Raw genomic sequence first — 25184 nt, 5'->3', positions numbered from 1 at the left:
TGGCTGCCTTTCATTTATAAACTGAGTAGCACTGCTGGACCACAGCCACTATGGTAATCTCTGAAAGTGTGTGCTATGCAAAAATACCAACGAGGGCAATGAGCATAGGAAACAGCTCCAGAGGGTGCTTAACTTAGAAACCAGAGACCACATGAGTCAGAGTGAGCTGAAAGCTAGGACCTACATTTAAAAGCTTTTTATAACTTACTAGGTAAGGGTGAGATCTTGATATTGTGAAGTACACCATGAACGTGGATGTGCCATAGTATGGAACAAATAGAGTTCAAAGTTCCAATGAGATACATTGTTCATTGTTCAAAGTTCCAATGAGAAGACAGAAGACAGAATTGAATACAAATGCCTTAGTCTATAAGGACCCTTTACTATTCATATATAGAGATGTTTAATATATGTCACTCAGCACCCTTAAAAAGCAGAATGGACAGTCTGGAAGCTTCTCTAGATGACCAAAATCCAAACAAGACAAGATGGGATAAATAGCAAAGGGGTGAGCTGTAGTTACTTACAAATTGAAGGGTTCTCAAAACCTATAAGCAATACTCTTTTAAGGCCAAGAAAAACTAGTTGTACCAAGGAGTTTATGAGGTATAGAGTTTATATTAGTCCCTAAACACTGTTGCTTTAGAGGTCTCTAACGTGACTTAGTATCTTAATGCTACTGCATTAGCATCAAAAGAGAAAAAGTTTAAAGTTGCTTTATGTATCTGTATCTCCAATTATACATGAATATAATGAATAATACACGTGCATTAAGAAAAATATATACACATTTACAGCAATTCTGCATATTTCATTGCCTTATAGAAGAGTCCTCAGAGCATGAGAGATGGTATATGGATTGGCTTTTTTCAAAATTAAAAATATTCAATACAAAAACTGTTTTAATGAAAACCTAGATGCAGTACTTTATAAACCAGCAAACCTTAAAGAAATCCAAGTATGAAATTGCCAGCTGCTAAAGTGGCTGAAAAAAGTTTTTACCAATTTAATTTTTTTATGATATCCAGGAAGAAGAAGCGGGAAAAAAGACTTTTTTCTTTCCTACCTATAATAAACATGTCAATAGCAGCTGGATTTCGAGCCATTTGGTCCTAGGTGAGAAAAAGAATACAATCGATAAAAACATATTTTACTTAATTTTTCATTGTTCATTATCTGTATCTTTCCCTGGAGATGAGGCAAAACAGATAAAAATAAAGTTGAAATAAGAAGATATATGGCTTGTTATCCTAGAAGAAAGGGTTCTGAATCAGAGTCAAGAGATTTGAACAATTCTAGGTTACTCACTCTTCTCAGTAAATGGAGAGACCAAGCTACCATCCTACAACCTTACAGAGACATCAAGTCAAAAATGAGATAAAAAGTATGAAAATGCTTTAAAAAGTTAAAAGCTATAAAAGCTTTTTAAATATGTAAAATGTTAGGTTGAGTCACAAGTCTCAACTACGAAAAGCATTTTCTTTTTATTTTTTATTTTTGAGAGGGAGCCTTGCTCTGTTGCCCAGGCTGGAATGCAGTGGCTTGATCTCAGCTCACTATGACCTCCGTCTCCTGGATTCAAGCAATTCTCCTGCCTCAGCCTCCCCAAGTAGCTGGGACTACAGGCGTGCACCACCACACCTGGTTAATTTTTGTGTTTTTTTTTTTTCAGTAGAGATGGGGTTTTGCCATGATGGCTAGGCTGGTCTCAAACTTCTGATCTCAGTTGATCCACCTGCCTCAGCCTCCCAAAGTGCTGAGATCACAGGTGTCAGCCACCACACCCAGCCAAAATTTAGAATTTTATATTTTAAATTCCTTTTTTAAGTAAAAAGTTCTTATCAAGGCAAAAATGAAGGCAGAGGGTGTGTAACTGAGAAATTACTGAGAACTTAAAATTATTTTTTCATTTTTATTAAATGAAACTAATACCATAATATTTTCTGTGGTTACATTAAAATAATAAAAGTCTCCTAAAAAAAGAACTACATTTTTTGATATGTCAAATACTCACTGAAGAAAGTTTTAAAAGTTTCTATTGCACTCAAAGCATGAATCAAAGGATGTTCAAAGGCTAAATTTTTGGCAAGTCTGAAACATATATTACAATTAATTACTTCAACAAAAAGCTCCTCATTAGTCTTCCTTAATATACCTTAAGACAAATCATAGCTTTTCCTCTGTATATACACTAGTTTTTTATGTCCAACTGTCAAGTTTTCTCTTGGGTTCCATGCCATTATGTCAGAATATTAACTCTAGTTAGAGAGGTCTATGACTAAAATGCATAATATTCTATACCCATTCTACAATCCTGAAAATACCTAATGCATGCATTTATACAACCATCAGAACACATCTTAATGCCATATTTAAACACACGTTCTACTTACTGGACATTGGTAGAAAACTTCATTTTTGTTTCGGCCCTCTGCAGCTTCCACTGCTATGTACTGACTCAAACCAGTATGTATGCAAAAAGTTAAAGGCAGACAGTATTTCAATCCCTGTCTCTGCTGGAATCCTCCGGCAGCTGTATCGACGTCTAACAAATCTTCAGAACGATAGTGATTAGACAGTGCCATGCTTCCCAATAACCTGAGGAGCATACAGACTCAAACATGTAATACCCGGCAGTGCCAAACAGCTGTGCTTCATCTTTCTGATGAATAATAATTTCCCACTCACAACTTTATGAGTACTAATTAACATGACAATTCCAAATCAGGAATACCCAAAGCACTATAATTTCTAAATATTTAATTCAAACTCTTTTGATTGGAAAAAAGATTCGATTTAAATTAAAAATTAATTAAATGTCTAAATGGCAATGTTTTAAAAAGAAATACAGTTTTATTGTTTTCAAGAATCCATCTTGCCATGATATATTGATTTGCTGGTGTTCTGCTAGCCATGTATGTATGGCCAATTTAATGTTTAAAGAAGTAAATTATCTGATGCGTTTATCTTGATACAACCTTTAGCTTACCCTGTGCAACCAGAGAGTATAAATGTAAAGCAGCTTAAACCTTGTCCAAATTTTCACAAAGTTGGATGCCTGGGGTATAAATTAATCTCATTAAATATACATATAGCAATACAGGTATGAAGGTATTCCTTGATGAGATTCCTAAGTCTCAATGCTTGAGCCATGTATAGATAAAAATCCCTGGGTTGCAATTTATGACCTATTTGTCATGTCGGTTCTGGGCAACTCTTCTAACAAAGTTCTCTCCTGTTTGCTCTTAAAATCTGACAATTTTTCAACTTTGTCAAGTTTCAGTTCAATAGGAAAAAATAGCCAATAATTTAGGGTCATCTAGTCCTAACTGACTTCTGTTTCTGACCTATACCCAATATTTGATTTCTTTCTTTTTCTGAGACAGGATCTCGTTCTGTTACCCAGGCTGGAGTGCAGTGGCTTACTGCAGCCCCAAACTCCTGAGCTCAAGAGATCCACAGGTCCCGAGTAGCTGGAGCTATAGGTGCATGCTACCAAGTCTGGCTAATTGTTTGTAACTTAATTTTTTATAGAGACAGGCAGGATCTTGCTATGCTACCCAGGTTGGTCTTGAACTCCTGACTGCAGGAGTCCTCCTGCCTTGGCATCCCAAAGAGCTAGTTTCAGGCGTGAGCCACCGTGCCCTGCCCCCAATATTTGACTTCTGAAGGCTACCTTGTAATCTCAATGTGATTACCTCCGGGATTCCCTATACTCATTCAACCTTCATCTGAAATTGTAACAGAGTCTCACATGATTCTTCACATACAAAGGAACACCAGGTTCCAATAAGAACAATGCAAAGTTCTCCTTAAATTCTTATTAGCATTTCACAAGCACAATGTCTCTGAAATAGCTGACTTTCATAAAAGTGCAAAAGGAGTAGGCCCATTCAAAGCACAGCCTTCTAAAACTGTGGGTGAATTCTGATGACTACTGCATGGTCCACTTTTACCCAAGAGTTCCACCATGTAAGGTGGATATGGTTGGCTGGAAGCCTGAGGCAGGAGGGTCCCTTGAGCCTAGGAGTTCAAGACTAGCCTGGGCAATATAGTAAGACCCCATCTCTAAAAATAATAATAATAAATAAAAATTTAAAATAGTAAAAGTTTGTAAAACAAATCTTAAAAAAACAAATAAATAAAGCTGAGCAAGGCACAGTGGTATATGCCTGTAGCCCCAGCTACTTGGGAGGCAGAGGCAGGAAGATTGCTTGAGCCCAGGAGTTAAATACCACTAGCCTGGCAATATAGCAAGACACCATCTCTTGGAAAAAAAAAAAAAAAGGCTGGATGCGTGGGTTGCATCTGTAATCCCAGCACTTTAGGAGGCTGAGGCAGGAATTGCTTGAGCCCAGGAATTCAAGACCAGCCTGGGCAACATGGCAAGACCCCATCTCTACAAAAAATACAAAAAAGTAGCCAGGCGTGATGGTGCGCCTGTACTTCTAGTTACTGGGACAGCTGAGGTGGCAGGATCGCTTGAGCCAGGGGAGTCAAGGCTGCAGTGAGCTGAGGTCACGCCACTATATTCCGGGCTGGGAGACAGAGCAAGACCCTGTCTCAAAAAAAAAAAAAAAAAAAAAAAAAAAAGTTCCACAATGAATACTTCATTTTTTAGAATTAAATTTTAAACAGGCCATTCAACTATAGACTGTGTTTAATATGACAAAACAATTTTCTTTAGTGTAGTGTATGCAGCTCTGGACAAATGATTGCTCTTTACATGTAGAGTAGGTAGAATTTGCATCAAGCTCCCAAAATAATTTGCCTGGCCTGTAGTAAGATACACATTTCAAGAGTTCTGAAGAATTTGGTTAAAATATATCGCACATACCTTTACTGTGTGTCCCATCTCCCATCCCATACCAGACTTCACTTTAACTATACCAGTATATTGATAGAAACTGTGTTTTTATGAGATATATTTATTTTGGTAAAATCTAATTCAAGCTATAGATTTTGTCTTATGGATTGCTATAAAGGAGAAAGAGGGAATTCCATGCGTCTTTAATTTGTTAAGGGTAACTACAAATACAATTTATTTACTTTCATTCTAAAAAATAACTTGCATCATTAAAAATAACCAAAACATTGAATATCTTACCCAGGAACCACTAACTTCTGTCCATTGTGGATCCGGTATGAACATCGATAATCGTCAGGAAGCTTGCAGCCAATCTGCGCTTCCACAGCGTCAAGGTCTTCCTCTCGAGCACCCTCTATAAAGGCACAAAAAAGAGTGAATTGTGAAGAAACAAGCTTAAATCTACGAAGAAATGCAATCTATCTGCTAACTAATGAAACAATCTTGGAGTGAGTGAATTCTGTCCAAAATCTACGGCTGAAATAGAGGGAAATGAATTGAAACCTAATTTACAGCACTGAGCAAGCAAATTTCTTAGTTTCCTCCCAAGAGGGAAAACACTGGCACTTAGTAAAACATGGAAAGTGGGTACCAATGAGATCCACAATAATGTTTTCACATTATAACACAAACCTCTAAATTGCCTAAATCTAAAACATTCATACTGCCTTATTAAAAAATAATAATAACAAAACCCCTGGAAGTTCTCTAAACTGATGTTACTTAAGAGTTTTAACATTGACTCTCAATGGGAAATATAGGACATAAGGTATGGGTTCATGTGTGGGAAGGCCATTAACTTGAACTCTATTTTGCATGTTTGTAAATTTGCCACATATTCGAGCTTTTGAGAAGTGGGAAATAATGACAAATACCAAGAGAAGAGATCGACATTCAGCAGCAGCCCACCAGGTTGTTGGACTAAACCTCTTGCTGAATATTGACAACAAAAAATTGGCTTGAAGACTTTTGAAGAATCACAACGGCAGGGGAGAGGGGTCCAGGAGAAGAGGGAGACTGAGAGGTGAGCCAGGCATTGGAAGCCACCTTGTCTTTAGATAAGATAAAAATTGCTGTCAATTCTGAAAGCAAATATGAGGTTGAGTGGCCAAGAAGCTGTGCAAAGCTTTAGGCAGTACCACGAGGCTAGAGGGCAAAACAACAGAGTTCAGGGTCCACAAAGGAGAGAGGGACCTGGTAAAACCCAAGGTTTTTGGGCTAGGATCCTGACTGACATCCTAGGAAAAAGGATGAACTGAAAATAAGACTAGTCCTCATAAAGACTAAAGCCCAGCTTTCAATCATATAACAATCCCTGATTGCATTACAGTGATCTGCCCATTGACTAGCTGCTAGCCAAAAGCAAAAGTAATCTCTAGAAGAAAATAACGTTACCCCAAATTTCAAATTATGTCTAGCAATAAATTAAAAACAACTAGGCCTATACAAAGACAAGATCTGACTAAAGAAAGAGAAAAAATAGAAAATAGAACCAAATCCATAATACATCGTTATTGGAGTTAGTAAACATGGACTTAAAAATAACCACGATTGATACATTCAATGAATTAAATGACAAGATCGAGTATTTCAGCAGAGAACTAGAAACTATAAAAATGAATCAAATGGAAATCTTAGAGCTGAAAAACGCAAAAACTAAAATAAGAATACACTGAAAGGGCTTAACAACAAATCATAGTTTCAAAGCTGAAGAGGGAATTATAAACTGGAAGCCAGGTCAGATGACAAAAAGGGATGGAAAAACACAAAAAAAGCCTAAGACACACATGGGAGGACGTGGCAGAAAGGTCTATGATACAAGCACTGGAATCCCAGAGGTAGAGGAAAAGCAGAATGAAGCAGAAGCGGTATTTGGAGATAACAGCAGAGAATTTTCCAAAATTGATGAAAATGTCAAACCATGATTCAGAAGCACCATAAACCCTATGGAGAAAAATTATAAACAAAATGGTTATCTAGATATATCTTGGAAAACTGCTAAAATCGAAGACAAAGAGAAATTTTAAAAGCAGTGTGGGGGATAAGGTGAGTGTACAATTACCTTCAAAAGAAAAACAGTAAGACTGACAGCTAAATTCTCTACAGAAACAATAGAAGTTAGCTGGACTCAGTGGCTCATGCATGTAATCCCAGCACTTTCGGAGGCTGAGGTGGGAGGGTGGCTTGAGGCCAGAAGTTCGAGACCAGCCTGGGCAACATAGAAAGACCCCCATCTATTTAAAAAAAAAAAAAAAAAAGAAAGAAAGAAAAAAAACTTAAAAATTAGCCAGGAATGGTGTCGCACCTGTAGTCCCAGCTACTCGGGAGACTGAGCTGGGAGGACTGCTTGAGCCCAGGAGTTGGAGGCTGCAATGGGCTATGATTGTGCCACTGCACTCCAGCCTGGGCAACAAAGCAAGACTCTGTCTTTAAAAAGAAAATAAACAATAGAAGTCAGGAGAATGATACCTTTAAAGTGATGAAGAAAAATCACTGCTGACCAAAACCCTATAACCAGTGAATATATCTTCAACAATGAAGATGAAATAAATACATGTTTAGATAAACAAAAGAAAAATTCAGCAGCAGCGGCCAGTTAAAAGAAATACCAAAAGGAATTCTTCAGGTGGAAGGAAAGTGATCCCAGATGGAAGCATGAAGACATAGGAAGGGATAAAGGCCAACCAGAAAAGGTAAATATGAAGGTTAGTCTAAAAGAATATTGAATATGTAAAATAAGAATGTTTTCAGGGAAACTAAATATGTTAAAAATCAAAATCACAAAAACTATAAATCAAAAGGCAGGAGGGAGGTGATTGGAGTTAATGCATTACAAAGTTCTTTCATTGTCCAGGAAGTGGAAAAAATACTAATTTACATTAGACTTTAATAAGTCAAAGATGCAACGTTTTAATCTCTAATATAATCACTAAAAAAAGAAAGGAGAAGGGAATGGAATGAAACATAATTAAGAAGATTGCAAAAAAGGAACAGTGAACAGGTGGGACAAATAGAAAAACAAACAGAAACATGGTATATCTCAACTCAAACACATTAGTAAATCTATTAAATATGAATAGATTAAATAATCTAATGAAAAGACAAACTGACAGACCAGATAAAAAACAAAAAATTATATACAAGAGACACATCTTAAAGTAAATACAGAAAACAAAGCTAGAGTAGCTCTACTAAAATCACATGAAATGAGACTTTAAGGCAAACAACTTTATAAGAGCTAATGGAGGACTTTTGTAGTAACAAAAAGGTTAAATTCACTACACAGATGTTTCAATTCTAATTTTATGTACCTAATAAGAGCTTTAAAGTATATTTTTAAATGACAACTAAAATGGGGAAAAGATATATCTACAATCACAGTGGCTGTAGTTTTCTCCTGCTGTAATATTAGCAGCTTAAAGCACTTATTATTTCACAGTTTCTGTAGGTCAGGAGTCTAGATATGACTCAACTGGATCCTCTGCTCAGGCCCCACAAGGCTGAAATTATGGCATCAACTGGGGCTGCTATCTCATCTTACGCATCGTATGCTTAGGATCCTCTTCCAAGCTCACTGGTTGTTGGCAGAATTCAATTCCTCAGGACTGACGCCCTCAGCTCCTGGAGGTCACCCACCATTCTCTACCATGTGGCCCTCTCCATAATATGCCAGTTTGCTTATTCAAAGTCAATAGGAGAGGCACATTGAATCTGACTTCTGGAAGGGCCCAGTCCCTTTTAAGGGCTCATCTGATTAAGTGGGGCCCAGTCAGGATAATTTGCTTTTTGATTAATAATTAACTCAAATTCAACTAATTTGGGAACTTAATTACATATGCAAAATCCCTTCACCTTTTTCAAATAATATGACCTAATGGAAGAAAATCAGTTATTTTCATAGTACCACCTACACTCAAGGAGAGATCATTGTACCAGGCATGTACACCAGTGGGTGGGAATTTGGGGACTATCTCAGAATTCTGCCTACCACAGCAACAGATTTTATCATACTTCTCTCATTAACTAACAGAACAGGCAGACAAAATAAACAATTCAGTAAGAGTGTAGAAGATTTGAACAAGATTAACAAATGTTACCTAATTATATATACAGTATTGAACTCCATAATCGCAGAAAATACATTATTTTTAAGTATACACAAAACATTTACCAAAATAGATCATATACTAGACCACAGAATAAGTTGTAACAAATTTTAAATGACTGAACTCACATAAAGTGTATCCTGTGATCACAGTGGAATTAAATTATAAATTATATTTAAAAGATTACTTTAAAAGTCCAAAATATTTAGAAATTAAGTAATACACTTCTATATCATTCATGGGTTAAAGAAGAAATCAAAGAAATCAGAAAATACTTTGAACTGCATGGTAATGAAAATACAATGTATTAAAACTTATGGGACAAACTAATGTGCTCAGTGGGAAATTTAGAGCTCTAAATTCATTTGAAAAAATAAGAAAGCCTGAAAATCTATGATCTAAGCAATGATCCCAAGTCAAGAAAGAAAAAAAATCACAGTAAATTCAAAGAGAAGACATCAAAGAAATTAATGAAATAAAAAACAAACATACAGTAAAGGACTGACAAAGGCAAAAGCCAGCTCTTTGAAAAGATTAATAAAATTAATTCACCCCATCTAGCAAGACTGATGAAGAAAAACAGCAAAAGTATAAATAATTAATATTAGAAATGGAAAAAGTGATAGCACCACAGATCCAACAAGCATTAAAAAGATAAGAGGATATTATGAAAAACTCTATGTCAACAGATTTGAAAATAGATGAAGTGGACAATTTCCTAGAAAACAACTTATCAAAATTTACATAAGAATAAACAGAAAATCAAAATGCTCCTATATCTAATAAAGGAATTGAATCCATAATTTAAAACTTTCCTACAATGAAAACTCCAGAATTGAATGGCTTCACTGGTGCATTCTACTAATCATTTAAGCAAAAAATAAGACCAAGCTTACATAAACTCTTCCAGGGAACAGAAAAAGAGGCAACACTTCCCGACTCGTTTTATAAGGCCAGCATCATCTTGATACCAACACCTGACAAGAACATTGCAAGAAAGGAAAATTACAGGCCAAACTCTCATGAACACAGATGTAAAAATCCCAATAAAATACTAGCAGATCATATCCAGTACATATAAAAAAGAATATATTACAATCAAAGTAGGATTATTCCAGGAATACAGAGTGGTTTAGCATTCAGAAAAGCGATTAATGCATTTCACTGCATTAACAAAATAAGGAGAAAAATCATGAGAATCATAAGGCAGACAAGGCATTTGATAGAAATTCAATTATCCATTTAAAAAACAAAAAAACCCTCTTCCCAAACTAGGATCAGAGGGACTATCTTCAATCTGATAAAGAATATCTACAAAAAATCCCTACAGCAAACATCTTATTTAAAGGTGAAATGCTGAAAGCTTTCCCTCTGCAATCAGAAAGATAAGGATGCCCGCTATCCCATCATTACTCTTCTCCAACAGTGTACTGAAGGCCCTCGCCAGTGCAATAAGGCAAGAAAAAGAAATACATGATATATGAGGCTTGGGAAGATAGAAATACAACTGTCATTATTCTACATCTTAGGGAAATGTGAATGAAAACCACCACTACACACCTGCCAAAAAGGTTAAAATAAAACGAATGATAACATTAAAGTGCTGGTAAGAATGTAAACTGGTAGAACTACTTTCAAAACTAAACACCATCTTTTGAAGTTTAATATAAGCAACTCTATAACCCAGCAAACCCAATGCCAGGTATTTACCCAGTAGAAATATACTCATATAGACATCAACAATGTATATAAAAATTTACAGCATTATTTGTAATAGCCAGAAATAAAAATAACCCAAATATCCATTAACAGTAGAAGGAATAGTCTACTCAGATAATGGAGTACTATACCGCAGTCAAAATTAACAAACTCTGTTACACTCAAAAAGATTGAATCTCACAAAGTGAAATAATCCATACAAAATACTTATTCATATAACTTACATAAAGTTCAAAAAAGAAAACTACTCAACAGCATAAACAATCAGAATAATGGTTGCCTCTGTGAAAGAGGGAAGAAATATGAGGAGGGCTTCTAGGTACAGATAATATTCTACTTCTTGATCTGGAGGGTGTTAGAAAGGACAGGTTTACCTCGTGATAATTCAATGAGTTGTGCACTTACAATTTGTTCCTATTTCTGTATGCTAGTTAAAACCATTAGTGACAGCATGTACCCCTGGACATAAAGTGATGAGAGGGGCACTTCACATCTGCAGTTATCTAAAAAAGAAAATAACTCCAGCTCCAGTCTAATCATCAGTAAAATATCAAGATGAAGCTGATTTGAGCAACTGCAATTGCTTTTGCACTAACCTAATACAAAATACCTGATAAGTACTCTCTCAAAAATGTCAAGGGGCTGGGTGTGGTGGCTGGTTCACGTCTGTAATCTCAGCACTCTGGGAGGCCCACAGGGGCAGATCACTTGTGGTCAAGAGTTCAAGACCAGCCTGGCCAACATGGTGAAACCCTGTCTCTACTAAAAATACAAAAATTAGCCAGGTGTGGTGGTTTGTGCCTATAGTCCCAGCTACTTGAGAGGTGGAGGCAGGAGAATTGCTTGAACCTGGGAGGCAGAGGATGCAGTGAGCCAAGATCATGCCACTGTACTCCATCCTGGGCGACTGTCTCAAAAAACAAACAAACAAAAAAAAACTGTCAAGGTCATAAAAGACAAAGAAACTGCCACGGATCAGAGTACACTAAGGAGACATGACAACTAAATGCAATGTGGTATTCTGGACTGGATCCTGGAACAGAAAAAGGATAATAATGGAAAATCTGGTGAAATTCAAGTGAAGTCTGGAGTTTAGTTAATAGTAATGTGCCAATGAAGATGTTTTAGTTTCATAAATGTCCCACAGTGGGATACATAAGGGTAAAGGGTGAGGGGTGTATAGAACTCTCTGAACTCTCTTTGCAACTTTTCTGTAAATCTCAAATTACTCCAAAATAAAAAGTTCATTAAAAAAAGAGAAATTTTAGTATAAAAGAAACGAAGCTGAATGGCAACCTGAACTATGGGATGAGGAAAGAAACTAATATTTGTACGGTATATGCCACACGTTAGACACTTAACATGTAACATTAAGAAACTAAGAATTCCTTGAAGAAGAGAAAGAGACAAAAATAAACATGGCAAAAAGAAAACTAAAAGGAAATATATGTTTACAATACAGTAAAATCAAGGTTGAAAGAGGTATCCAACTAGAATAGAATTTGGGAGGCAGAAAGACCACAGTTAATCTTTACTCTACTACTTTGACATAGTTTGTATATTTGTCCCCTCCCAAATCTCATGTTGAACTGTAATCCCCAATATTGGAGGGGGGCCTGGTGGGAGGTGATTGGATCATGGGGGTGGATTTTTTCTCATCAGTGGTTTAGCATCCTTCCCTTGGTGCTGTCCTCAAGACAGTGAGTGACTTCTCATGAGATCTGGCTGTTTAAAAGTGTGCCGTACTTCCTTCTCTCCCTATTGATCTTGCTTTTGCCATGTGACACGCCTGCTCATGCTTTGCTTTCCTGGTGAGTAAAAGCTCCCTGAGGCCTCCCCAGAAGCAGATGCTGCCATGCTTCCTGTACAGCCTGCAGAATCGTAAACCAATTAAACCTCGTCTTATAAATTACCCAGATTCAGACATTTCTTTATAGTAATGCAAAAATGGACTGATACATACTGACTGCATGATTTCTGGCAAGCTATTTCACCTCTTTAATCCTGTTTCTTCATTCTCAAAGGGGGATAATACCACCTACCTTAGAGAATTATAGTGAGGATTAAATAAGACTTCACGTTTAATAAAGTGCTTTATTCACACTCAGCAAATATTTATTTACTTTCTTTTCCCCTTAACCTACTCATAGAAGGAAATAGTGAAAAAGTTACTAGGAGCCAAGAAGCCTAGATTAGAGTTGTATCTTGATCACTAGTTTGATACCTTGCATGAGTCACTTAAACTCTCTGGGTATGTTTCTTCAACTTACCAGCATAAACCAGGACGGGCACATTAATAGCCCACACTCCAAATCCTGGCCTGCTGCCTCCTTGTAGGAATAAAGTTTTATTGGAATACAGCAACGCTCATTTGTTTATGAATCATCTTTGGCTGCTTTCCCACAACAGCTGAGCTAAAGAGTTGTGACAGAGACCATGTGTCCCACAAAGCCTAAATTTTACCGTCTGGTCCTTTAAAGAAAAAGTTTGCCAACCCCTGGTCTAAACAGTCTCTAAGGTGCCTTCCAACTCTAAAATTTTAAGCCAAAACTTAAGGTAAATATGAGATATGAAAATATGTGATAACAATATGTCTTAATTTCAAGATGCTCCAAAAAAATTTCCCCAAGCCCAATGCCTATTTGCTTTCTGATTTTCCTTTTTATCTGCAACCTCTATAACCCTGCAATGGAATCAAGACTGTGGCAGCTGAGGTGAGCAGCAAGTTTCCTGACTTGGTTCTAAAATTCATAAGCCTAGGGTTCCAAGAACCCCCAGCACTGCAGATATCAAAGAGCCTTTATCCTATTCCAACTCATGGCAAAGCCCAGAGAACTGGCACTGTGGAGGAAAACAGGAGCTATCAAGGAATTATCTGACAACCTCACCTCCAACTGCTAGGTAGTACAGGGAGCCTGGAAATACCAAAATTCATGCACCAAAAAAAAAAAAAAAAAAAAAAACAGAAAGAAAGAAAAAGAAAAGAAAAATAAGCAGCAGCAGCAGCAGCAGCAGCAGCAGCAGTTACATATCCTTAGTTTTATCTTCTTGATAGCTCTGAGCCTAAGAGCAGAACCATATACCGTATCATGTTCCAAATCTCCTAATATTTAAACTAGCTCTTCTAGTCCAATCCACATTCCAAACATAATGGGATAGGTCCTGTCTCTCTTCAGTCAATGTTAAGACCATAGCTCTGGAGTCAGCTCTGTATCCAAATCCTGGTTTTTGCCTTTTCCTTTGTGATGGTTAAACAACCTAGTTTTTTTTTTTGTTTGTTTTTTTTTTTTTTTTTTTTTTTGTTTTTTCGCCCAGGCTGGACAGAGTCTCTCCGCCTCTCTGTCACCCCCGAGGCTGGAGTGCAGTGGCACGATTTTTTTGTATTTTTAGTAGAGACAGCTCACTGCAAGCTTTGCCTCCAGGGTTTTGTTTTTGTTTTTGTTTTGGAGACACGCCATTCTGGCACGATTTCAGCTCACTGCAAGCTGCCTCAGCCTCCCGAGTAGCTGGGACTATAGGCGCCCACCACCACGCCTGGCTAATTTTTTTGTATTTTTAGTAGAGACGAGGTTTCACTGTGTTAGCCAGGATGGTCTCCATCTCCTGACTGCCCGCCTCGGCCTCCCAAAGTGCTGGGATTACAGGCGTGAGCCACCGTGCCCAGCCACAACTTACTTAGTTTTTTATGCCTTGGGTAATCCACCTATAAAATGAGAATAGTAATTATTTATCCCATAGGACTTTTGCAATTAAATGGAGTAATACTCAAGAAATACTTAGCCAGTGCCTAGCTTTGTGTTTAATTAATAATAGCTACTGTAAGCCCTTGCCTTATCATCACCAAATACCTATTTTCAGATTTACTTTCCTCTTGAAATATTCAACCCTACATACCAAGTAAATAGTATTATTCTTTTTTCTAAGAAAAGGTACTTTTCTTAATCAGGGGTACTTTTCTTCAAAGCTTGACTCTTTCTGCCATATCATTCTTTCTTCTACCTTCTAGCAATTCAGTTTCAAGCACCTGGTCATGCAACTGTGATTTGCATGAAAGTAATATTTGCATGGGAAATCAGAGAGGAAACACAAAATGCAAAAGGAATAGTGTTTCAAAAGAGTCTTTAGTTCTAAAGGGAAGAAAATATTTGAGAAGAACTGATTCCAACATTAGCTCAGCAAAACCGAACATGTATACAATGCCTTTCAGTATAGAAATCTGAAAAAAACTGGGAGGGTAAAGCAGGTAAGTGGCAATCTATCTACAATCTGTCTATTTTAATGATTGTTAATTAAATCAAATTAATGGAAATAGCTTAATATTTCTTGCCAAAATTGGACAATAATGGTATAATAGAAAGAGCATATTCTGGAGTCGAACAGACCTCAGTTTAGATCTTAGTTCTACTAGTTTGTAAATGTCAAAATAAGGATAAAAGTTTTCCTTACTCTACTAGGCTGCTCTTACACAGGTAAAGACCAAGGGTCTTTCTGAATATTAGACTATCAAACAAACATTTACTTGTACTGAAAATAGGAAAGAGTGCTGATACAGTAGGCAAAATTTCACAATCAAAAAAAAATCTTTTAAAAGAAATCACCGTAATTACTCTCACACAATCTTAGCATGACTATTTTCTTAATAGAAAACAAATATAAGGATAAAAGTTCAGCTTTCCCTTCTGATAAATAACCATGTGGGTCCCAAGGCTGAGAAAAAACAGCGTAAGCACTAGAGTGAAGGTCCCACTTCCATGGCCAAATATGAACAGTAAATCACAGACAAGGTTGGATTAACACAGTTGCGTAGATGACAGAGATTCAAAGCTATTTATACTAATAGTAATGAAAACGGGGAAGGGGACCCTGCATTCCCAGTACCTTTCAGAGATAAAACCATCCGAGGACACCTGGGCTCCAAATATTTCTTGAGATCATCCCAGGCCTTTTTAATAGCAGCATAATGGTCAATGTATCTTCCTACATCAGAGTAAGTATCTATGAAGAGAGATTTCCAACACTGATTCTTCTGTGTTTTCTCTTCCCTAAATAGATGAAAAACATGAGACTTAAAATCTTTTAAAATAATATTAGCATTTATTTTAGATACCTACAACATAAAGGAACGTGTACTTTTCTCTTCCTTTTCATTATATTTTAGCCACAAATGAAGATCAGATAGCAAAAAGTGATATATACATTAAAAATTTTAACAAAAGTTACTGCTGGCATGGTGGATTGTTAGGCACTCATTTTCTCATTTTCTTTCTAGTTATTTTTTTCAGTGTTCTAATCTTTAATAAAATATGAATAGTAGTAACGTATAAATTTCAACTTACTCTTAAAAATATACCAATTATAAAATTTTAAAGGCATCATGTATTCTGTTTTAGAGAATACTTAGAATCTTGTGATATAATAATATTAATCTAACACATATCTACACTGAATTAGTTGAGAATCATAGAACATGAAATTAATTACATGATTCAACATTCCTATTGGGTAAAATTCCCCAAGCATTTATTAAGTGTCCACTTAGCCACTGAGGATATAAAAAATAAGGCACATTTTTTGCCTTCAAAAAAGGTAGAGTCTAATTAGTGAGAAAGAATGAAGTATAAAATTAAGAATCAGAAGTGATAGAGGGTAAGGCGCCCACAGAGGGCCTTAAAGTAACATACTAACGAGCTTGGTAAGAAAGGCTTGGTAAGCCTTTGTGATGAATGTAGAAGGAGGGAGAGAAGTGGGGAGAGAGAGAGACACACAACTAGGATGACTCCTAATTCTGATTTGGATGCCTGAGTGGATGATGCTGCTATGAAGACTGGCAATGCTGAAGGATAGGTTTAGGAATGGGGAAAAGAACAATTCAGGGTGGGTTTTTTTTGCAGGGGTAGGAGAGGGAAAGGGAGCATCTTTTTATTAATCTAAATAATATACACATAGATTATTAAAACTAAAAGGTACCAAAGAATTTACGATGAAAAACTATTCTCCTGTTTTAAGTCCAACTCCTCAAAGGAAATCTTAGGTGTTTCTAGAAGTTACCTCTATAGTTCTAAATGTTTATGCCTCTAGTTGTTGATTTATCAACTTCACATGTATCTACTGATACCCCAAAGGGAAACACGGGAAGATCTAGCAATACTTAAACTTCCCCTTACCTGTTCTTTTTCCTCCCAGTGTTTGATAGCTCTGTTATTAATTTTCAGTTCTGTCTAAAGCTTGCAGCTTTAAGTAATATGCTTAAACCTCTGCTTCTTACTTCACCAACTTTAGTCACTACCTGACTCCACTCAATCTAAGAAAAGATATTAGCATTCCTACTCATTTCTTCCACCTTTCTCAACTCCCACTTTCTGTCATCTGCACTTTGATTCTGTCAAATTTGTTAACATTTACTGAATCCAGTTAATAAATGTGGGACAGCCAATAGAAAGGTCCAGCAGACAGTTCTGCAAACAATTCCAGAGCTCAGTAGGGAAGTCAGGGAGGGAGATTCAGGTTTGGGAGTTAGGAGCATGCAGATAGTCACTATAAATGGCAACAATGCATGCAGTAGAGTTCAGAGAGGGAGAGCAGAAGTGGGCTAAGGACAGAACCTTGGCGAATACCAACATTTACTAGCAGGCACGAGAAGAACCACCAAAGGAGATAAAGAGACAAGGGTTAGAGAGGAGAATCAGGACAGACTAGTGTTATGGAAGAAACCAAGGACCAGTTTTCAGAAGTACATATTCCCCGAATACTCACTCAGATATCAGCCAGTATTTTTTGCAATGTCTTCTCCAGAGCGGATCATGACTTGATAGTTGGCTAAGTCTTCGACTGACATAGCAACAGCTGGCAGTAACCAGATTCACCGATAGTATTAAAAAAAGTAAGAAAACAATTTTAAAATAAAGATTAAAATATTCATTGTTAAGTTTTGTTTTATGCCTTTTGTTTCTCTTATTTTTCACTGATTACCCTTACAATTACAAAACCATTTTTTTTTTTTTTTTTTTTTTTTTTTTTTTTTTTTTTTTTGAGACGGAGTCTCACGCTGTTGCCCAGGCTGGAGTGCAGTGGCGCGATCTCGGCTCACTGCAAGCTCCGCCTCCCGGGTTCCCGCCATTCTCCTGCCTCAGCCTCCTTAGTAGCTGGGACTACAGGCGCCCGCCACAGCGCCCGGCTAATTTTTTGTATTTTTAGTAGAGACGGGGTTTCACTGTGGTCTCGATCTCCTGACCTTGTGATCCGCCCGCCTCGGCCTCCCAAAGTGCTGGGATTACAGGCTTGAGCCACCGCGCCCGGCCAAAACCATTTTCTAAAACATGTTTAACATGTTAAGTAGTATAATTGCCTTGTTAGTAGTGAAACTAGTTCACAAATAAACCCTGAAACATCTACAATCTAAAACATGTTTAACATGTTAAGTAGTATAATTGCCTTGTTAGTAGTGAAACTAGTTCACAAATAAACCCTGAAACATCTACAATCGTAATTTTTCACAAAAATATCTACAAACCATACATACCACTGGAGTTAATCTCTAATCAAGGAGTTGTCCTATGCTTATTGTCAGGACAATACTCACTTCTACATATAGGAAGAAAGTTATTTAGTCATAAAAGGACTTGGGGTTTTTTCCCAAGATCTGTAAGATATATGCTACTAAATACACAGATCTTTTATTTTTGTTTTTTAAAATTTTTTACTTAAAGGAAAAAAGTATTGCCACCAAAATCACTTTTTCATTAAAGCAACTACTGGAAAGTCCACCTATAGAGGGTGCCTGAATCATAACAGATCTGATTCAATAATCATGGCTCTACAAGTTATCAGCTGCCACAAAACATGGAATGTTAGAAGCAAATAACTTTCTTACCATATAAAGATTTCTAACACAACAGTGTTGCAATCCTGTAAATTCCACCCTACATAATTAATTTATAAAAAGAATGAATCTAGTACTCAGTTATATTAACAGAAAGTAGGTATTCAAAGATCTCACTTGGGCAGTAGCTAATCAACAGAATCTTAAATCACATCAGGTTTGTCAAGACCATAACTAAGGTGTGTTAAACACCAATTTATAGTAAACAAAATTGCCTTTGTTTGATTTTCAGATTTTACAGAAACATCATCTTCATCCTTTTCTGCCAAGTTCAGGAGATGCCCAAATTAACTTTTGTAAACATAGGAATCCCTTCAGTTTTGTGCATTCAGTTTCCATACCCTCTTCTTGATTCCTCTCCCTCCACTGCCCTAGGAGCTAAACAACATAAAAGAATCTGGAATATGCGTGAAAGATGAATTCAATGCACATCAAGATTGAAAACTACTGTTCTAGAGATTCTGATCCAGTTGGTTTAGACTGAGATCTGTACCTCAGGCATCTATAAGTTTAAAAAGTGCCACAGGCCATTCTCATGCACAGGTCATTCTGATGCACAGTGTGGCACTTATTCACTCCATTTCAGAATAAATCACTCTGCAATGGACAGGGTATCAGATTATCTCAATTCAAACTATGCAACTGATGCTACATGATTCCAGTGTACTAATCCAATCCAACCCAGTCCAGTTCAGCAAATACATACCAAAAACTTCAGAGCTTATCACTAGACTAGACCCTTGACAAAACTGGGCTGTGTGGTGCAGGAAAAAAGCTCCAATACACTGGACACTTTTCTGTAGATAAAATTCAAATGGTATTCAACTCAATTTATTTCCACAGACATTTACAGAGGGATCGTGTCACTTCTGTTTAAAATTGTGATTACTACCTAAGGCATTTAAAGTAAAATTTTACCTCCTCACCGTGGTTCCCAAGGTCCTGCATGATCTCACCACCCTCATCTGATCACTGTCTGTGAGTCATTCCCTACCTCCAGCAACGCCAGCCTTCTGTATCTTCCACCAGGCCATGCTGTTGAACAGTACCATTCAGCAGTCCCGTCAACCTCTGAACATACTTTTCCCCCTGCCAGAACTGCATATGCCCTGCTTCATATATGGCAGCTCCTTCCGATTTGATCACCTCTCCCTTCCTATTTCTTAACAGAGCAATCTATTTCCTTCACTGCACTAAGCACCTCTTGCAATTATGGCTTGCCCACTGGACTGTAAGCTCCATAAGAGCTGCCTTATCTGCGTTGTTCACTACTGTACCCTCAACACTTAACAGACTGGCACATAGCAGGCCCTCGAAAAAAAAAAATCTTTGAATACAAAGATAAGCAAGGCAGTCCTTACAATCAAGAAGCACGCCATCTACCTGACATGGCAAATCAATTCTGCAGGAAGAAGGTAGAGAGGGCATCTTCTCCACCTTGCCAGGTTGAGAAGAAGTAGGCAAGGCATTCCAGGCAAGGTCGAGAGCTTGAGCCACAGGCAAAAAAAAGAAAAAAGAAAGTGCAAGTGTGTTGTGTGCTGGCAGAGGCCTGATTTGGCTAGAAGGGATGGTGCAAATGTGATAGTGGAGGAGAAATAAGTCCTGGAGGACCTCAGATATACAAGCCAGATGATAAGAGCCTTCAATGCCCCAGAAGTTTAGGTTACAGTCTATAAACATAAGGGTGTCACACGTTTTAAGGAGAATGACAACCAGATGTGTCTTAGAAAGATTACTCTGGCAGCAATCAAAAGTTGGAGGTTGTTAGTTAAATTGTAAGTATTTTCTAGAAAAATAAAAGTGCTAGCAGGTACAGGTAGCGACCAGTACAGGTAGTGACCAAAAACTTGAGGTATCTATCACCACTTAGCTAGGCCAACAACTATCTGTAACTCCAACAAATCTGTATTTATAAATGAACCTCTAATAACACAGGGCACAATCATCAAATGGCTAGAATCTAATGGTTAATACAAAACACAAAACAAATCGCGCCTACCTATCCTAAGAGGGCGACTTTGCATCCTCTGCAAATACATACAGTAGCACAGGAAACTCACAGCCATGCCACCCCCTGTCAAGGGTGTAAACAATCCTGACAGCTGGGGGGCGGGCTGGCAGCGCCATTTCTTCCACCACCCCAGACAGTCCCAAGTTCTGAAGAAACTGGGAATTGAACCACCTTATCAGCAACCGGTGTTTATTTCTGGAACAGATGCTAGTAATGTGGGAAACCCAAGGTGTCCAGGAGAGAAGATAGTCACCGGCATGGCATCACCGGAAGTCAGTACCAAAACACAAAATCCAATATCGAACCGTAAGGAGCAATGCTGACAGCAAAACAATTCTCATGCACTGAAGTCCGAAAGTGAGCCCTGACAGCGATTCTGGCGCTGGGGAAGTCGCGCCAGGGGAGTATAGGGGGTTGCCTATCTCCTCCTCTCGCTCGCCCCACCTGCCCACGCCGGCGCCAGACTCCGCAGGCCCCGGACCCAGCAGAGAAGAGCGCCTGGCAGGGACAGGGGCTTTTACACAGCAGCCGGGACTGACCCCGACCGGGCAGGAACCTGCGGGGCCAGCGGGGGTCCACGGAGCGCGGCGGGGCGGCACGAGAGCCACTACCTCCTTCTCTTGCAAGTGGGCCTCGCCGAGGCCTGGGAGAGAGAGCTCTCGTCGCTTCTCAAACCTGGACCCAGGACGGGAGGAAGACTCAGGGCGAGGCCCTTTCCGCCCCTGTCTCGTCCCGGTCCCCGGTGGCTCTGCAGGATGAGGGCGGCCCTGGCGTCACCTTCTGGTGTCGCGGGAGCCCGGGTCCTGTCAGCGGCCCCGACCTCCTTCCCCCCTGCCTCACCGCCTCCTCTCCCCATCCCCCACCCCTGCCATGCGTGTCGTCCCATTACTTGATTAGGTCCCGATAGTCCAAAAAGGATAAGATGAGGAGCAGGGGATCGGTGGGCAGCGACTCTAGGGTCAGCTGCGCCGTGTCCGTTTCCATGGCCGCCATCTTGCCTGGCCCGGTGCAGGTCTAGCCCCGCCCTGGGCCCGCCCCTGCCCCGCCCCCACCACCGCCTGAACCGCCCGAACCGCCCCCAGCCGCTCGCACAGGTTTGTTATGTAACCGCCGGGCCAGCCCCGCCCTCAGGGCGGGCTGAGGGGCGGCTCCCTGGAGGGCCCGCCCGCGAGCCGGGAGCCAGCCGCGCAGTGCGAGTTCAGCCGGCTTCATTCACGCTCCTCATCAAATCTCTCCAACTCTGTTCTCGCATCCCGGTTCGTAAACTTGCCCATCCCGGGACCCTTTTGTTGCCAAATCTGCCTCGGTCTCCCCAGCTCCTCCTGCGAAGTTTTACACTCAGTATCCAGGAAGCCTCGCTCAAAATCTCACACCCCTCCACGCCCTTGGTCCCCAAACCCATTCTTTCCCTTTGTTTTCCAACCCGAGAACCCCTGGTTTTCCCCGCTCAGCCTTCCCCACCCCGCGTGTCCCCCGCACACAGCAGGGCCGCTCCGAGACTTGTCCACTCAGCAGGAGCGGAGTTGAGAATCAGCCAGGGACGCCAGCTGAAGGCCCTTCTCCCAAATTAAGGAAATGGTTGTTGAGTGCTTAACTTCACGCCCCTCCCCGTCTTCCTAAGTAAAATGTGTACAGGGAGTGAGCCTGAGTCTCAGTCGCTGTCCCTTAATTTGGTTGTCATGGCTATTTTCAGCCTATTAGGGTAATGCAAAGGGTACAGTGTGGATTTTTTCCAGCTTTAAAATTTATTTTGGCCAGAGTTTAGATCCCGCAGCGTTAAGTATCCGGCGTGTAAAGGGAGGAACTGAGATTCCCAGAGGGCATAACTGATGGAGGCACGAAGATGTCTGCTCTTCAGCTTTGCCAAGGTGATATTAAAATGAGAGTGGGGGAAGTATAATGGGTCCATACATCACTTGCCTGATTTTTTCTTTTCCATTGCTTTTCCGAAGGCAATATGTTGTTGTAAGGGGCTTATGGGGAATCCAGACAGACCTGGACTTCACACACCTGTCATTTATTTCACTACTAGTGAAATGTTGGCATAGTTATGCCTAAGTTCTCTGAGACTGTCCCTCATCTCTAAAACCACCCCTCCTTTGGTGAACTAAGGATGGCGATAACGCTTTATGTAAAGTGCCTGGCCAGATACTCAATAAATGTTAATTTTCCAAACTTATACATGCATCAATCACTACGTTCTCCAAACATTTCCATATCCTGGAGAAGGTTTCTCTCAATTATTTGGAAGAGTGGAAGTGATATGTCCCACACCCCCAAAATTTCCTCCATTCTTCATACCATTAATGCCTTCTATTTATGGTTTTGCTTAATAGTTATAACCCCTATCACCCAGCCAACAAAACACAACAACAGCAACAAAAAAACTCTGCCTACATCTCTGAGCTTCCAAATTGTTTATGCACATACGTAGAAGAACATTTACTGAATTGGATTTCAATTACTTGTTCTGTGTCTCATCTAGCTGTAAACTCTCAGTCTTACTCATCTTTCTAATTTCAGGGCTTAGCAAGGTATTCAATAACTAGAAAGTTTAAATTCAGGTTGAATGGATGAATTAAGACCGAATAATCATTTCTGTTTACAAGGGAACCATACCTTTTTACATAGACAAATGCTTATAAAGGTATTTGATCCTGATTTATGTTTGTCTCCATTTCGCCTTCAGATGGCCCACCTGTTTGAACTCCAACAGCTGGTGGGAGTTTCAGGTACACTGCATTTGCTTCTGCTATCCTATTGCGCTTGGACTTGGTGCAGCTATGACCTAATGCAGAGCACAAAGTATGAAGCTACTGTACTGTCAGGGCCAGAACTAAAGTGAGGCAAGAAAGCTACTTGCTTGGAGCACAAAACTTAAGGAGAGGTGCCAAAAAACTGAATAATCAAATAAATAACATTTTAATGCAATATTTTTAAAAATAGAAACTAATGCAAAAAAAATTCACAGTGAACAAAATACAAAACTCTTAAACAAAAACAGGATCCCACAGTGCCATGTAAGCCATATTAGAGCCTGATGCAAAAAGAAAAGGCAAATGCACTCCCCTAAATACATGCTTTTTGTGTTTGTTGTTGTTTTGGAAACAGGGTTTCTCTCCCATCACCCAGGCTGGAGTGCAGTGACATGCTTTCAGCTCACTACAACTTCTGCCTCCTGGGCTCAAGCAAACTTCCTGCCTCAGCCTCCTGAATAGCTGACACTACAGCTACACCACAACGCCCCGCTAATTTTTGTATTTTCAGTAAAGACAGGGTTTCACCATCTTGATCAGGCTGGTCTCGAACTCCTGACCTCAAGTGACCCACCTGCCTCAGCCTCCCAAAGTGCTGGGATTACAGGCGTGAGCCACCATGCCTGGCCAGGTGGAAGACTTGCTTCTCCCATGTGGCTGGGCTTACAGCTTCTGCCATGCGCTCTCAGCCCCTCTTTTCCAGGCTGCTAAGCCCTGGCACTTCCCACCTTGCAAAGTGCCATTGAGTTGCCAGCCCCTGCTGCACTAGCCCAGGCCCCTCTGGAGAGGTGGCTTTGGCTCAGGCTCCACTTTTCTCCCCAGCATGGTATGAGGCATGTGGTAGAGGTTGGGGGAGCAATGCAGGTAGGCAGGACCCAGGAGAGCCCTTTCCTGGGCTGGGGCTTCCTATTGCCCACCCCCTGCGACCCTGCCCCCAATACTAGCTGGAAAAGGGGTAGGTAGGAAGAGAGAGTCCAGGATTTGACTCTTCACATCCCCAGGGCTAAGCTTGAGGGTGAGGGCTCCAGAACCTGGGGGCCTGAGTGGAAGAAATAGTCCCTCCAAATTTGCTCATTGTTTTGGAAGTTGGTTTCTAAAGAGTTTCACTAAAACAGTATTTGCTTATCATTTTAATTTCTGTGGCAGATCAGAAAGCAGAAGGTTCTAAGGCCAGGCATGGTAGCTCATGCCTGTAATCCCAACACCTTGGGAGGCCAAGGTAGGCAGATTGCTTGAGTGCAGGAGTTCCAGACCACACTGGAGAGACACCGTCTCTACAAAAAAAAAAAAAAAAAAAAAAAAAAAAAGCCAGGCATAATGGTGCATGCCTGTAGTCCCAGCTACTCAGGAGGCTGAGGTGGGAGGATAGCTTGAGCCTAGGAGGTCGAGGCTGCAGTGAACCGTGATCGTGCCACTGCACTCCAGCCTGGGTGACATAATGAGACCCTGTCTCTAAATAAATAAATAAAGTTTTTTAAAAAGAAATCAGAAGGTTCTAACAGAAGGGTTCAGATGTAGAATTTAAAAAAAAAAATGGTTTCTCCTTTTCTCAGGAGAGGGACAATGCTTGAGAAATACACAGTCTTACATGTTTCCTTTAGAACCCCAGTGGCATCTTATCTATAATGAGTAGCTCCTAGCAGACAACACCCTACCTCTTGGTAATCACATCATAGTTTCATCGGCTTTAAGGTTCTCACTGGCTGTTTAGGTAAATCCTTCAGAGATTAATTCCTATCAAGTGCAAGCATCCAGGCTCAGGACTGTGAGAGATCAAGCTGAACACAGTACCATACCTGCCCTTTAGAAAGCGACAGACACTCCCTCATGGTTTGGTTGGGGGCAG

General features: G+C 39.6%; 2 protein-coding genes and 1 long non-coding RNA gene across 4 annotated transcripts in view; 1 reads left to right on the top strand and 2 right to left on the bottom strand.

Annotated features, from left to right (window-relative positions):
- The window catches only part of FBXO3 (F-box protein 3), a 203876-nt gene that overhangs the window by 12487 nt on the left and 166205 nt on the right, over nt 1–25184 (bottom strand). Inside the window, exons 2-7 of the mRNA XM_050758782.1 lie at nt 21472–21580; nt 17446–17535; nt 15571–15734; nt 5108–5222; nt 2394–2598; nt 1067–1112 (exon numbers count right to left, since the gene is read on the bottom strand). Coding sequence (XP_050614739.1) covers nt 1067–1112; nt 2394–2598; nt 5108–5222; nt 15571–15734; nt 17446–17535; nt 21472–21575 — 724 coding nt within the window. The 5' untranslated portion in view covers nt 21576–21580. The remainder of the gene's footprint in view (nt 1–1066; nt 1113–2393; nt 2599–5107; nt 5223–15570; nt 15735–17445; nt 17536–21471; nt 21581–25184) is intronic.
- CSTF3 (cleavage stimulation factor subunit 3) overlaps nt 1–25184 on the bottom strand; it is a 710177-nt gene that overhangs the window by 658817 nt on the left and 26176 nt on the right. The window lies entirely within an intron of this gene.
- Nucleotides 21750–25184, top strand: part of LOC126936240 (uncharacterized) — a 33532-nt gene continuing 30097 nt past the window's right edge. For both annotated transcript variants that reach the window (XR_007719400.1, XR_007719401.1), the window contains exon 1: nt 21750–21838. This is a non-coding gene — a long non-coding RNA (uncharacterized LOC126936240). The remainder of the gene's footprint in view (nt 21839–25184) is intronic.

The sequence above is a fragment of the Macaca thibetana genome, chromosome 14 (genome assembly GCF_024542745.1).
Source record: "Macaca thibetana thibetana isolate TM-01 chromosome 14, ASM2454274v1, whole genome shotgun sequence".
NCBI lineage: Eukaryota > Metazoa > Chordata > Mammalia > Primates > Cercopithecidae > Macaca > Macaca thibetana.
This window is presented reverse-complemented; position numbering and strand designations above follow the sequence as displayed.